The following is a 14,469-nucleotide window of genomic DNA, read 5'->3' on the forward strand; positions in this document are numbered from 1 at the left end:
TTTGGTGCCGAGGTCCGAGCTTCTCCCTCTGCAGAGTGGAAACGACGAGCGGAAGCCTCTGAGTGGGGCCGCCGCAGTTACTGACGACAGTCAAGGTCTGGATGTTAAATGTCCCCAGGGGCTCACTCAGGCCGTCTTCTCCAGCCTGGGCGGGTGCTGTGGGAGCTGGTGGGACCTTAGGGGAGGGCCTGGTGGAGGGGGGAGGGTCGGCTGGGCACATGCCCTTGGCAGGGTGGTTTAGGGCCTGGCCTGGTGTCACTCTGCTTCCGGGCTGCCTGAGGTGCCAGCTTTGCCCCGCCCGGGCTCCCTGCCACAGGCCCTTAAGCAAAGGAGCCCCTGGACCGTGGGCCAAGCCGGGGGCCATAGCAAAGTTTTCCTCCTTGGAGGTGACTTCCCTCAGGTATTTTGTCATAGCCCAGGCCCCGTGTGTGACTGTCCACCTGCAGCAGGATGAGCCACGGCTCTGCTTTCTCCTCGACTTTCCTTTTAGGAGCTGAACGGGAGTCTCTGCCTGCTGGGGAGAGCAGCCAACTGGCTTGTCTGGCTGGACATGAAGATTGCCATTTGGCTTCCAAAGGAGGGGTCTGGAATCTGGGGCTTGCCACCTGTCAACCCTCCAGCCCGGCCTGTGTCCTTGATGCCACTCCCGGCGGGGCTCTGGCAGCTCCCCTGTTACCCTGGGGACCCGGCCCATGGTGGTCCAGGTTCACCCTGGGCTCTGAGTGAAGCAGGAGACAGGTAGAGTGCCGCCACCCACAGGCCTCCAGGAACAGCTTCCCTGTCCAGGGGCCTCTTCACCGGAGATCCACTGCTGATTCCCCTGAGCTGTTTCTCATTTTCAACGTGGAGTGACATCTGCTAGATGGTAGAGCCTCTCATGGCTGTCCAGGGAGGCTCTCGTGGTCCCAGCCCCACTTCTCCCTCTGTGGCTTGGGTGGGCGTTGGGGTCTGTTGATACTCCCTCAGGCGGACGGCTGTGTCCACAGGCCCTGGTTTCCTCGTCAGGCACAAATGGCGCTGGGAGGGAAGGGCCAGGGAGGTGCTGACTCGGGCTGAATGTAAGATAGTGGACCAGGAGCAGCCGCAGGGGCCAGGGGGGTTCCTAGAACTTGACCTCACTTTGTGTTTTTAATAGACCCCATTTTTTAAGAGCTGTTTTAAGTCCCCAGAAAAACAGAGTGCAAGTTACAGAGGTTCCCTCTGTCCCCCTGGCCCCCGCACAAGCATCAGCTCCCATGATCATCGGCCTCTGGAGGGGCCCAGTAGGGCCACCAACGGGGGAACCCACAGGACCCATCATCACGGAGTCCGGGCACCTATTATTTTTTTCAGGGCCTAATTTTACTCAGCAAGCCAAAGTGCTGAAGATAGAACACAGATCTCCCTGTGAAAACCCCATCATTCATAATTAAAACGCCGAGTAATTTATAATCAGATCACCTACAATTCACATCCCAGGAAAAAAAGACTCTTTTAAAGAGGACCCCACATCCCCCTCTCCCAGTCAATCTGTAAGTTATTTCCAATGAGAAAGATTGAGCTCCCGCCTCCTCTTCCGGTGAATGTCACCAGGGTCAGCAGTATTTCCAGGCCTGGTCCTTGTTGTAATTCTTGGTCAGCGAACACCATTTTCTCCCAAAGTCATCACCATCATCGGTGCACTCCCAGTAGATCAAACGCTCGTACCAGAAGGGAAACACGCAGGGCGCGAAGTCTGCGGAGAGAGAGGTGTCGGAGGAGGAAACACACACACACACACACTCTCAGACTCTGACACACTCACACACACACACACACACCATCATACACTCACACACACACTCACTTCCACTCTGCCCTATTGCACCAACTGCATAGGAGGAAAGACCTGGGGGGTTGCACCCCACACTGTTTTGAGGTTCCGGCTTCTTTCTGCGAGCACATGGTTAGAGGACTCCTGACACGTCTCTAGTGCCACGTGATTTTCACACTGTCAGGAACTGCGCTCCCTTTATTTTGACAGCTGAATGGGGTCTGGGCTCTGCTCCAGAACATTCCCGGCCCCCCCTGAAGCCCCGACATGGGTGGAGGCGCCTGCTCACCTGTCTCGGAGCAGTACTTCCAGTGGCCCTCGAAGGTCTTGTTCAGGGAGCACCACTTGTGCCTCCTACCGTACTTGATGCAGTCGTAGAATAGCTTATCTTTATACCAAAACGGAAAGACACATTCACCATCTAGAGAAAACAAAGTGCCTCATCTCTCTGGGAGCGTTAATGGGGGTTAGGAAGTGAAGCAACATCCTCCTGGGGTCAGGGCCACGGCCGCAGCTCTGTGGAAGGTGGTTGGGCCATGCAATAATGAGACTCATAGAATAACTTAATTATTCTCCAGAGGATGCACAGTCTGTAAACACAGTCTTTTTTTTTTTTTTTTTTTTTTGTACCAGGGATTGAACCCAGGGGCACTTAACCACTAAGCCACATCCCCAACTCTTTTTATATTTTTAATTTAGATACAGAGTCTCACTGAGTTGCTTACAGCCTCAACAAATTGCTGAGGCTACATTTTAACTTGCATCTCTTGCCTCAGCCTCCTGCCTCAGCCTCCCGGGTCACTGGGATTACACGCCTGCCCAGGGCACCTGGCTGTAAACTCAATCTTGCTTAGCATTGGCTCTAGACCCCGAAGCCTGCCCTAAGCTAGAAACATAAATGCAGGCATTTACCTACCAAGCAGGTCTCCACACACCGGGTATCTTTTTTCTTCAACTTCTTCTGTTCCTTCCCTGCCACATCCCTGGGATCCACACATGTGGATTAAACTAGGCCCAGGTCCAATATTTGCAGGAAAAAAAAAATTGTGTCTACACTGCACATGCACAGACTTTCCTTGTCATTATTCCTTAAAAACATAGTGTAACAATGATATAACATGGCATTTGGTATTTTAAATATTCTGGAGATGATTTAACTCATATGGGAAGATTGCAAAAGCTTTATGGTTATATGTAAATACCGCACCTTTTTATGTAAGGGCTTTGAGCATTTTCGGATTCTGGCATCTGTGGGAATGCTGAAACAACCCCCCCCCCCGACATTGAAGGAGGTAAATAATTGATGGGCAGGGGAGGAGGGGAGAGGAGATATTTGGAAATGAAATTGACCAAACTACGCTATGTGCATGTATGAATATATCATGATTCCCACTTTTACATATAATTATAATGCACTAATAAAAACTGTATTACTTATAAACCCACACACCACATATGTGTATGTGTGTAAAACCATATAATCTATATATACCAATGCAACACACACAGATGGATTTTTACTATCCTTTTTTTTAGAGAGAGAGTGAGACAGAGAGAGAGAGAGAGAGAGAATTTTTTTTAATATTTATTTTTTAGTTTTCAGCGGACACAACATCTTTGTTTGTATGTGGTGCTGGGGATCGAACCCAGGCCACACGCATGCCAGGCGAGTGCACTACCACTTGAGCCACATCCCAGCCCAATTTACTATTCTTTGAAATGAATCATATTTTACACCCATAACTTAAGTTTCCAACAACACATTGTAGGAATCTGTTTTTCTTTGCACCCTTCGGTAGCATGATTAACTTCTTTTATTGGTGCACTACAGTCATACATAATATCGGGGTTCATTTTGACATAGTCATACAAGCATGGAGAGTCATTTGCTCCATTTTTGGTCCCCAGTACTTCCCCCTCCCTCCCTCCCCTCTGCCCTCCCCTCTACTTGACTGGTCTCCTTCTACTTATTTATAGTTCTTTAAAATTCATTTTGCATGGATGTGCAAAGGTGGACTTCACTGTGGTCTCTTCATGCCTGGACACAGGGCAGTTTGGTCAGATTCATGTGTATAGCTCTAACTCATCCTCTCTGCTGCTTCCTGCTCTGCAATGAGGTTTTCACCACAATGCACTCAGTATTCCCCAGGAGCAGACTCTCTGTCCACCGTAAATACTGCAGGAAACATTCTACATACCTAAATCCCTAGGCACGGAAGCCTTTCCCCCTGTATAATAAGAGTCCACACATCAAGGCCATTAGAAGAGCATCTCTGAAGTCCAACAGAGTCGGGTACGGTTTCCTCCAGGGACAATAGCCTCTCCTCTTTCCCACCCACGTGCTCTTTCTCCCGCCTTTCAACAGCGTGCAGAGTGAAGGCACCTCAGCAATGTCTGTGCGACACATGAGCTGTCTCTCCTTAAAAGCCGTCCCAGTCCTTGGGTCATAACCTATGTTTTCCTACATTTTCTTCTAAAAAAAAGATTTTGTTTCTTTTACATTTGAAGTTTGATTAATGAAGAATTTAGTTTTGTATAGGATTCAAAAGGTGAATGCACCCCTTTTTTTTTTTTCTCCAAGCAGATATTTAAACACGACAGATGGAGGATGAAATAAACCTTCTGTACATTTAAACATGTACGTTTAAATCCTAACATATCCTGGGATGCAGGCTACAGGTTATGGGAGTGGGGTAGAACAGAGTGGTGGGGAAATAGGTGCTTTCTGGAGCCAGCAAGCATCATAGAACACCATTGCCCACGATCGATACCATTATTTGACTCCTTGCAGCTGGGAGCTATGCTTTTTATATTGCAGTATTTACATTATGCTCAATACCCAGTGGGAAAAATGTTTCTCTACGCCAGTGTTATTTCTGCTCATAGTATTCTCATTACTGGATTTCTTTCTATATAAATTTTAAAATCTGATATTCTCTATCAGGCAGAAATGAAAGAGAATAAACATTTAGGGGTGGCCCAAGTTCAGGGTGACATCTATTTATCTGTTAACAAGGTATTAATATGACATTTTATAAAAGGAGAGGAACAGAATTTTTCCCCAGAAGAACATAACAGATTCCCCCAATTTTTGAAAATTGAAAAGAAAAAATTCTGATAGTGAAAGTTTTCTTATTGACTTACCCTCTACTTCTGGAAATTGAATTGTAGAATCTGAGAAATAAAATTTAAAGTGAAATTTATTTTACTTTTAATAGACTTTAAAGAGGCTGTCATATAAAATGGAATCAAATAAAAATGTTCATTTGAGGTGATGTTATTACTGGATTTCGTCTTCCGTACAAGAATATGACATAATTTTCTATTTCTTAGAACTAGTTTTATGTGTTTTGATGACTTTATCATTTGCTTTATATGAATCCTAACCCTTTCTTGACTTAATTCTAAAATATTTTCATTATTGATATAAAGTAGATTTCTACTTTTTTCATTAATATTTGGTTCTTATCAGTATAGAGAAACACTATTGATTGTTGCATGTTTATTTATAACCAGTCATAGAGCCAGAATCTCTTAATAAAACTAATAAATTCTCTTAATAATTCTCCTAATAATTTTCTTAATAAAACTAGTGTTTCTAGGGTTTTCAAAGTATGTGATTATAAAATAATTTTGCCTATTATTTTATGCAGGCTTATAGATTATTTCTTTCTTAACTATCACATATATTATAGCCCCACCCCAATAATGCTAAAGAGTATTGCAATAGACAGCCCTGTGCTTTCCTGGTTCAGAATGCTTATTCGCATGGCTAATGTTAGCTCAAAAATAGGGATCAACTTAAAATATCTATCACTTAGATAATTTTAAGTAAATGAGCTTTATGATGTTCTGGCCTCAACAAAGTTGAACACATAAGCAGCAGATATGGAAACGTGTACCTTATTTTTCAATGAGAAAGGGCTGTCCCTATTTCATGATGTCCCATAAAACTCAATTTTTACAAAAAAGAAAATCACATTTTGAAGTTGTATGTAATGAACTATTTACTCACTCAAAAGTATTGGTAATAAAATTATAATTTCTCTCTTCTTTTTCCTCAAATATTTTTAAAATGAAACATACTTTAACTTATGTATAAGGAAATAAAAATTAGTTTTCTTGAAAAATATGATTTCTTTCCAGGAAAATAAATATTCCATGACTTCACATTTTATTGCAAAATTTAAAAAGAAACTTTAAAACTATGATCAACTTACCTTCAGGTGGTGGAGAGTCATCTGAAAGACACAATTTTGAAAAAAAAAAAGCTATTTTACTAAAGCTATCATTTAAAATGAAAGGAACAGAATTTTTTCACCAATACTCAGTCCAGAAAAAAAAAAAGATAATACTTTTGAAGGTATACACAAAATTCAACAGTGCTTATTTTTAGTGGTGTGATTGTAGGTGGTTCCTAATTTTCCTTTTCCTAGAATTATATTTTACAAATATGAATGAATTGACTCAGATCCAGTAGTAAGTCTCTTAAAAATTCAGATTCAATAGATGTGGAACAGAGCCTAATTGACATCCCACCCATCTGACGCAGGTGGACGCAGAGATGCTTTGGATGAAGCACCGAGATTTGTAGACCTTCATTGGATTCTCATTGTAATGGGGTTCACAGGAGCTTTTTGAGGTGTCGGCAGTGATCTAATTCATGCTCTTTAAACACGGCCTGACTGTTGTGGAGGTAGGACGGGGATGAGGTGGGGTGGACACTGGGAGCCCAGAGGTGGACGCAGGGAGGGGCCCAGGGGAGTTGTAGATCTGGGTCCTGAACATCTTCTGGAGTTGGCCAGCTCCTTCACGAACAGGGGAGTCTAGCCCAGGAAGGGGAAATCCACACGTGAAATAGCTACTGCGACCCGAGACGGTCCAGCGGGTGGCGCCAGGACGCCGCTTCCCCTAGAAGAAGGCCACCTGTCATGGCGGGCCGTCTTCCCCGGGTGTGCCTCTGCGGCCTCTGCGCTCTGCTCTTGTAAGGACACTGGCCACTGGGTTGGGGACCACCCTTATCCATCTGACTCTGTTCTAACTAACAACATCTGCAAAGACCCTGATTCTAAACACGGTCACTTTCGCAGGTTTGGACAGACGTGACTTTGGCTAGTGGGGGACACCACTCCATCCCGGGCCTTCTGGAGGTGAGCATTCGGGTCACAGGTACAATAGGGTGCGTAGTACTGCTGCAGTGGGGCTCTGGAGTGTCCCACAGAGGCCCCTGTATTAAAAGCTTGGTCCCCAGCTTGGTGCCATTGGGAGGCCCAGTAAGAGGTCATGGGGTGTGTGTGTCCTCCCAGGGGACAGTGGGACTCCAGCCCCTGCCTTTTTCTCTTTCTCACTTTCTGGCCATGAGGCGAGTGGCTGAGTTCCACCCTCGGTTCTCATCCAGCCGCCTCGCTGCAGGCCCAAGGGAAGGGGCCGCAGCACATGGACCGAAGCCTCCCTGTGAGCCCCAAGGAACCTTTTCTCATTATAAGCGGATTTCCTCAGGTATTTACTATCATAATGGAAAGCTGACCAACACAACCCGCTGCTCCCAAGAGACCCACACCACCTATCACAACAACCAGCCCAAATAATGTGTTCCTGTTTCTAGAAGCTCCCTTCAGCCAACTTCAAGCACAAGCTGTAGAAATTGCAGATGACCTTATCAGGACAACAGTTTTCAAGAGTTCACTCTCAAGCTGAGGCTCAAATGTGGGAGGCAAGCAGAAATACTCCATCCCACTCTCCAAAGTCACCTGAGTCAAGACTGGTGACTGCTTAAGGCAAGGGTGGATTCCCCAGGAAGGTAAATAGCACAAGGACTTTTCAAAAACACAAATGTTTTAATTTTTTTTAAAGGAAAACAACAAAGACACAGACCTAATCATAATAGCCAAGTGTCCCCATGCCCTCAAGTGCCCTCACGTGCCCTCACAGCATGGTAATGTAAATGATGCAGCCACGTTGAAAAATAGTTTGGAGGCTCCTCAACTAGGCCATTGGATGGTGCAGAAATCCCACACTGGAAATATATCCCAAGGAATAAAAGGTAGGACCTTGACATGGTATCTGCACTCCCACGTGGTGGTACTCACAATAGTCTAGATATGGAATAAACCTGGGTTTCATCAGTGGATGAAAGATGTTTTTTCAAATGTGGCAAATATGTAAAAGGGGATTTTAGAATAGGAATAGGAAGTCCTGCCATTTAGCTGTCAAATTCAGGAGGACATTACGCCAAGTGCAAGAGGCCAGCCACAGAAGGCAAGTACTGCATGATGTCCTGTATATAAGAAATATAAGTAGACAGACTCACTCTGTGAAGATTAACCACAGGTTGAGCATGCCTAGCCTGAAAATCCAAGATCTGAAATAATCCAAAATTCAAAACTTTTGAATATCTACATGATGCTGCAAATGGAAAATCCCACACCATTCAACTCTGTGTGTGTGTGTGTGTGTGTGTGTGCAAAATCATTAAAAATGTGGAGGAAAATAACCTTTAGGCTATTGGGTGAAGTGTATATGAAACATAAGTGAAATTCATGTTTGCACTTGGTTCCCATCCCAAAAATATCTCATTATGCATATGCAAATATTCCAAAATATGAAAAGTGAAACATCCCACACCCCAAGCATTCTGGGTAAGGGATTTCAACCTGTACTAAATCTCAATACATATCCTGCCTTTTAAATAGTAATAGTAGCTGTCACACAGTAATAGCAATAATAGCAACATACTAGTGGCAGAAACTAATTTCCCAGTAGCTCTGGAAGGCAGCAAGCGCCATTGTCCTCCTAAATCAGAAGTGAGAAATAAGAGCCCTCTGAGGCTCAAGACTTTGCCTGAAGTCACATGAGAAGCTCAGCTGGAACCAGGAGAGGCCAGAGGGGAAGCAGCCTCCTAAGAGCTGGTCTGGAGCCGAGCAGGGTGGAATCCAGGTAAGAGAAGCCCTCAGCTCTGGGCAGATGGGGACACAGGACAGCTCTGAGCTATCATCCATCTTCATCTCCATGAAATAATACAGGCTCATGTAATGTAAGGCTCACTTTTTAGCACAAACCTTTGCAGAAATTAAATGATTGGCGGGCGAGCGGTCCTACCGCACAGGAGCCTGAAATGATGACAATCCCAGAATTTGGGGTGCAGAGAGCAGGTCTGGTTCTGCCCAGTGGGTCCCTTGCAGAGACCCCACTCTTGTAGTCCCTCAGACAACCTAACACCTTGGAACAGTAGAGAAATTACATTTTATACACAGCAGATTTTCATCTCTGGAACAAGATCACTCAACCGAGCCCTCTGTGAGAGCTTGCCAGTTCAATCACTTCTCTTCTCTGGGCTAGGAATGTAGATGATTTCGCCCCTAGCCTACAGGGACTCTTTCCTTTGTCTTTCTGCTAGCCACGGCAATGGAGTGAAAATATTATGACTTTTAATCTCTTGTGCACCTAGCAGATCCCAAACCTACCAAGTTATTGCTGCCAAGGGGCTAAAATACAATGCTTCTCATGGTCTGTAGTCTCCAAAATCAGAATGCCCCTTACTCCAGGTAGCATCTACTTATCTTAGGAGGGTTGCTGTGGGGACGTGGTCATTATGTCTTGCACTGACTACAACCAGCAACAAAACTTGCAATGTGAACTTCAGTGGCTCAAAAGACAACATGCCTAAGCCAGGCATGGTGGAGCACTTGAAACCCCAGCAGCTTGGGAGGCTGAGGGCAGGAAGATTGCAAGTTCAAAGCCAGCCTCTGCAACTTAGTGAGACCCTAAGCAACTTAGCAAGACCCCTACTCAAAATATAAAATGAAAAGGACTGAGGATGTAATTCAGTGGAAAAGTGCCTCTGGTTCCAGTACCCTGTGCAAAAAAAAAAAAAGTAATAATAATAAAAAGTCAACAAGGCTCTAGTAACATGAGGAAGCAGATGGCCATGAGAGACCAGAGGAAGGCTTTGGACAAGCAGCAGTCCTGCAGGTCAAAAGCAGACGGGCTCTGCCATCATCTACAATACAGGCCAAGGCGCCCAAGACCAATGGGCTTTTATTCTCTTACATGTTGTTTTGAGAAATGCTTTACCACTAGGGGTCTGGACAGCACCGAGATGAGATTTGCGGGAAAAAAAAGTCATCCACAATTCAGGAGGACAGACAGTGGAAGTGGAGAAGTTTTAGGAACCCCTGAACCAGCTTCTATCACTTACACATTCTCTTTCTTACGCAGGTATGAAAGGGATTTCTGACTTAAAAAAAGATGAAACCTGTGACCAAGTCAAAAAGTGTTAATTTTCAATTGGTGTAAAGTAGAAACTCCGGCTGCTGGGTGTGCAATAACCACGTCAGGTTGAGAGCATCTTTTTAATCTCTCTCTCCCTTTTCCCCTCCCTCCCTTCCTATTTTCCTTCCTTTTTCTTATTTTGTTTTTTAAAACACTTATGAGCACTGTTTCACTTATTTTTAAATGCAAAGATGTCCTAAAGAGTACTTAAAAAATACATATAATATTCTTGATTCGGCCATTCCATAAAAAAAAAAAAGTTTCCACAAATAAGCATCATCCTAATCAAATGGTAAGAGGCAAACCCCAAGTTAATTCCCTTGTCCCGTTATCCCCTTAGATTTATGAAAAGCAACATGACTTTGGTAAAGCAATAAAAAAGACTTCACAAAAATTGGTCTCCTTTCACCTTCACATGGGGCCTTTGGAATGTACCGGGGTGAAGGGGGACACAATCTATCAAGTTACTCAACTGCTGCCAACAGATGTTTCCCTTGGCATTTCCATTTTTTATTTGTTGAACATTCCTATTTTAGAGTCTATTCGTGGATCATGTTTCCTAGGTAAAAATGCCTGAAAGACAGACAAAGCTCCTTTTCTTTCTCAGGGTGCGTGAAGTCGGGGTGACTCGCACTCTCCTGGCATCTCCCATTTGGTCGTGTGGCGCAGCACGCGCGCAAGACTCGAGTTTGGGAAGGTCCAACCCAGCGCTGTCGTGGCTTCTCACCTTCATCGGGAACACCGTCCAGGGGGTGAGGCGGGCAGACACACAGCAGCACCAGCAGGAGCCCCAGGCGCTGGGCCATTTCCTCCTCTAAGGAATGATGGACACCAGCTCACCGCCGAGTTTTATAGCCCTGAGAACCAGCACAACCACTGTCTGCACTTTGTCCCCTCCTCTCTCTTCCCAGTCTCCTCCTTGTCCCCGCCCACACCTACTTCCAGCGCCCCTCCTCCCTCCCCTGGGGCTCCCTGGTCCATTTCTTCCTCCTCCTCCTTCCCTCATCCATCTTTGTCACTTACCTCTGACTCCATCTCCCTCTTCTCCACCGTCTCTGCCTCTTCCTATTTCAACCCCCCTCCACTGTCTTCCCTCCTCCTCTTCCACCTCTCCTCCTCCTCCCTTCTCCTTTTCTTCCTCTTTCCTCTTTTTCTGCCCTGAAACTTAACAATCAGCCAGAAAAGTAAGAAATACATCAAAAGAAATACTTGACTGGCGTTCAATAGAGACAAGCCAGAGCCACGGTCAGGAGACTCAAGTGGTTCCCACGCAGCTAGTCATCAGGGATCACCATGTATGTCTCTGGGACCTTGGTAAGGTCCCAAGGGTCCTATTGGGCATCCAGGGTAACGTGGCAAATCCTGAAAGAAACCAAGAAGGGGGCCTATGGAATTCTCTTAAAAATTCCCAGATGGTAGAATATTATTTTAAAATTAGGACTAATTGGATAATATAGTTCAGGGACCTAGTTTCAGGTCTCTCAGGTTTGCCTTCTCAATAGAAAATTCTAGGACTTTTAGTCTTTCATTAATCAGCTGAAACTTCTCTAGTCCTCGCCTCTGTTCATTAATATTCTTGCCCCTGACCCCCACCCCCGCAAGACTCCATCAATATATACATGACTGAATTTTATGTCCTCACGGACATGCACAAGTTCATCTCGGGGCGTTGTTAATTAACCTCTGGGTGATCTCATCCAAACTGCCTTCTGGTAATAGCCACTTGGAGAGCACCCTCCTCAGGAAGCCACTGTCTTGTCCTACAGACAGGCTGGGGCCAAAGCCATTTGACCAATCCCCACATACTCTGGAGATCTTGGAGCAGAACCTTAAAGAGGATTTGTGAAGAGAGAGTGAGAGATTGATCTAGGGCCAAGAAGGACTCTCTTGAAGGTACAGAAACATGGGAGGGTGTGAAAAGTGGGCTCTGAGGGTCTCCACAATGGGGAAGGAAGGCCACTAAAATGAAACTTGAGCCATGTGTATAGTTTTAAATTTTATAGTAGTCATATCTTTAAAAAGCAAGGAGGAACAAGTGCAATTTATTTTAATATATTTTGTGGAATCCATGATATCTTAACTATTACCATCTTAGCACGTAGGAATTTTTAAAAAAGCTGATATAATTTACATTCTGTGTACTTTGCCTTCAGAATCCACTTACAACACAGGACAATTTGGAGCCCACATTTCAAGAGCTCAAGAGCCACATGTATTTAGTGGCCACCACATTGGATCTGGGAGAGAAAACCTAGAGAAAGTGGGAACGGGGGCCTTAGGGAAGATTTCTATTTTTAATTAAGAAACTTGAGGAGTGAGTTAGGGCAGATTATATGAATATGTAAGGCCAATGGAGCCTTTCTGGGTCCTGAATTTGGGCAAAGAGAAGAAAAGGGAACTAGAGTGGATGAATTGCCTATTGAGTTCTCCACCCTTTATCAGCCTCAGATGAGCAGGAACTTCACCTTCCGGGTTAACTGAGAGTATCACATACCAGGTGCACAACCAGTATTTATCTAAGGAGTCAAGGAGTATAACATGGTTCCAAAATAGACACAGATATATCTATACATACAAACAGAGTGTCACGGTACATTCTCTTTTTTGTATCTTTCATTTAATATTCTCTTTATTTTTCTACAGAACACACAGGGTGAACTCATTATATCTGAAGGCATCTGCTGTTGGTTGACCTAGGTGAAAGAAAAACTTATCTGACCAGTTTTCCAATGGTTACCATTGTGTTTATCTCTGGTTATTCCTATTGTAAGTAACCTCGTTCAGCTACATGTGAATCTCAGGGTCTCCTGCAATAGGCATGTCTTTAGAGTTCCTGAGAATTAAATAATAATTAAACAAACTCAAATTATTAAACAAACACAAACAATCAACTCACACAGCGATGCTCAATGAACATGAGCCACTGTTATGTATTGAACACCCTCCCCACCCCACGTACCGAGAGCTCTGTCTATACGGGATCATCTAGCTCCTGGAGCGATCCTATGGGATGGATTTCAGCAGACTCATATATAGAAAAATAAATTGATAGCCAAACATTTTCTGCTTCATGCTCAAGGTCACATGTATGGGCTGGAGATCATATCCAGGCAACTCTCAGCCAAGGTTTAGCAGTCACAGAAACAGAGACTCTGAGCCATGAACTGTGTTGCTCAGAGCCACACGACCTGCCTAGGACCTGGGGTCTGTGTTTCTGGACACCTTCAGGATGACCAGCTCAAACAGGAGCAGTGACGGTGGAAACAGTCATGACTGGTGTCTACTAAGCACTTTCCAGGTGCCAGGCAGTGTTCAGAGACCCTTCTGTGTGCATCTGTGTCCTGCATCCGCCAAAGCACACGGAGACACACTTACCTGACGTAACTCACCCTTCTCCTGCAGCTCTCTAGGTCAGCAGTCTCCCTGGCTAAGATCAAGGTACCCGCAGGACTGCGTTGCTTCTGCAGACCCTGGGGGATCACTCCCCATCTCCAGGTCCTGAGTCCCTTCTTGCAAAGTCCTTTCTACTTGGGAACCAGGCACGTGCACAGGTCCCAGGGATTAGGGTGGATGTCCAGGGTGGGGGCTGGGCTCCACTCTACCTCCTGAAGCACCTTTGGCTCCCTCCTGTTAACATCCCCAGGCACCAGCCCTGGTCACCATCATTAGCTCCTTTCTACAGATGAGGGACTGAGACCTGGAACATGGAGTAACTTTGTTCAGGTCAAAAGGGAGCAAGAGGCAAAGCCTTAAAACCCAGCTGTCCCGCTCCGGGCCGGTGGTTCTGAACAGTACAGTGTTCTTCCTGTCTGGATCTCAGGACCTAAGCAGAAAGTTGAATTTGAATCTTGAGAGGAAAGGCAGAGACAGCGTTTGAGGTTAGTGAATGAATTAAGCTGTGGATATGAGGGCTTGGGATGAGGCAGGAATATAAGCATGAAGCTGTAGATGGTAAAGGGTTTAAAGAAGGGTGACATTTGTCTCTCTGCCACCTCCATAGGTGGTAGTCAACCCCAAGTCTGCAGGCTCCCCTTCGCCACTGACAAAGTGCTGTCCAGGACCTGCTGCCTGTATCATACCATCTTGAGGAGGAGTTTACTCTGTGTCACTTGGTACCTGGGAAAGCTGCACCCGTGTCTGAGTGGTTTTCTCCAAACCCATCAGGACACACTGCGATGGCCGTGGCAGGGTGCCAGTACTACGTACCCATGGCTGGGGACAGAGAGTCCTCCAGGTGTTTGAATGTGTCAGTGCTCAAAGAACAACCTGGTCCTCACCTGAATGTCCCCAACACGGCGTCTGGATCCCTGAGTGGCCTTCCAGCTTAACGATCACCTTGAGCCACCCCAGGACAATTTCTGTTGCTGTCCCTGACGTGGTCCAGGTCGTCTCCTGAACATTCCGGC

The 14,469-nt window shown here is 45.4% G+C and overlaps 2 protein-coding genes across 2 annotated transcripts in view; one reads left to right on the forward strand and one right to left on the reverse strand.

Annotated features, from left to right (window-relative positions):
* The window catches only part of LOC308638143 (sulfotransferase 2A1-like), a gene marked incomplete at both ends in the record, with an annotated part of 117,422 nt that overhangs the window by 24,424 nt on the left and 78,529 nt on the right, over nt 1-14,469 (forward strand). The window lies entirely within an intron of this gene.
* LOC308637273 (binder of sperm protein homolog 1-like) lies at nt 1,575-10,869 on the reverse strand (the record flags this gene model as incomplete). Its single annotated transcript, XM_081273597.1, has 3 exons — nt 1,575-1,714; nt 2,082-2,213; nt 10,791-10,869. 3 exons carry the CDS (start codon nt 10,867-10,869, stop codon nt 1,575-1,577), a joined length of 351 nt encoding a protein of 116 aa, XP_081129723.1.

This window comes from Spermophilus citellus (assembly GCF_964194105.1).
Source record: "Spermophilus citellus genome assembly, chromosome: 18".
NCBI classification, from domain to species: Eukaryota; Metazoa; Chordata; class Mammalia; order Rodentia; family Sciuridae; genus Spermophilus; species Spermophilus citellus.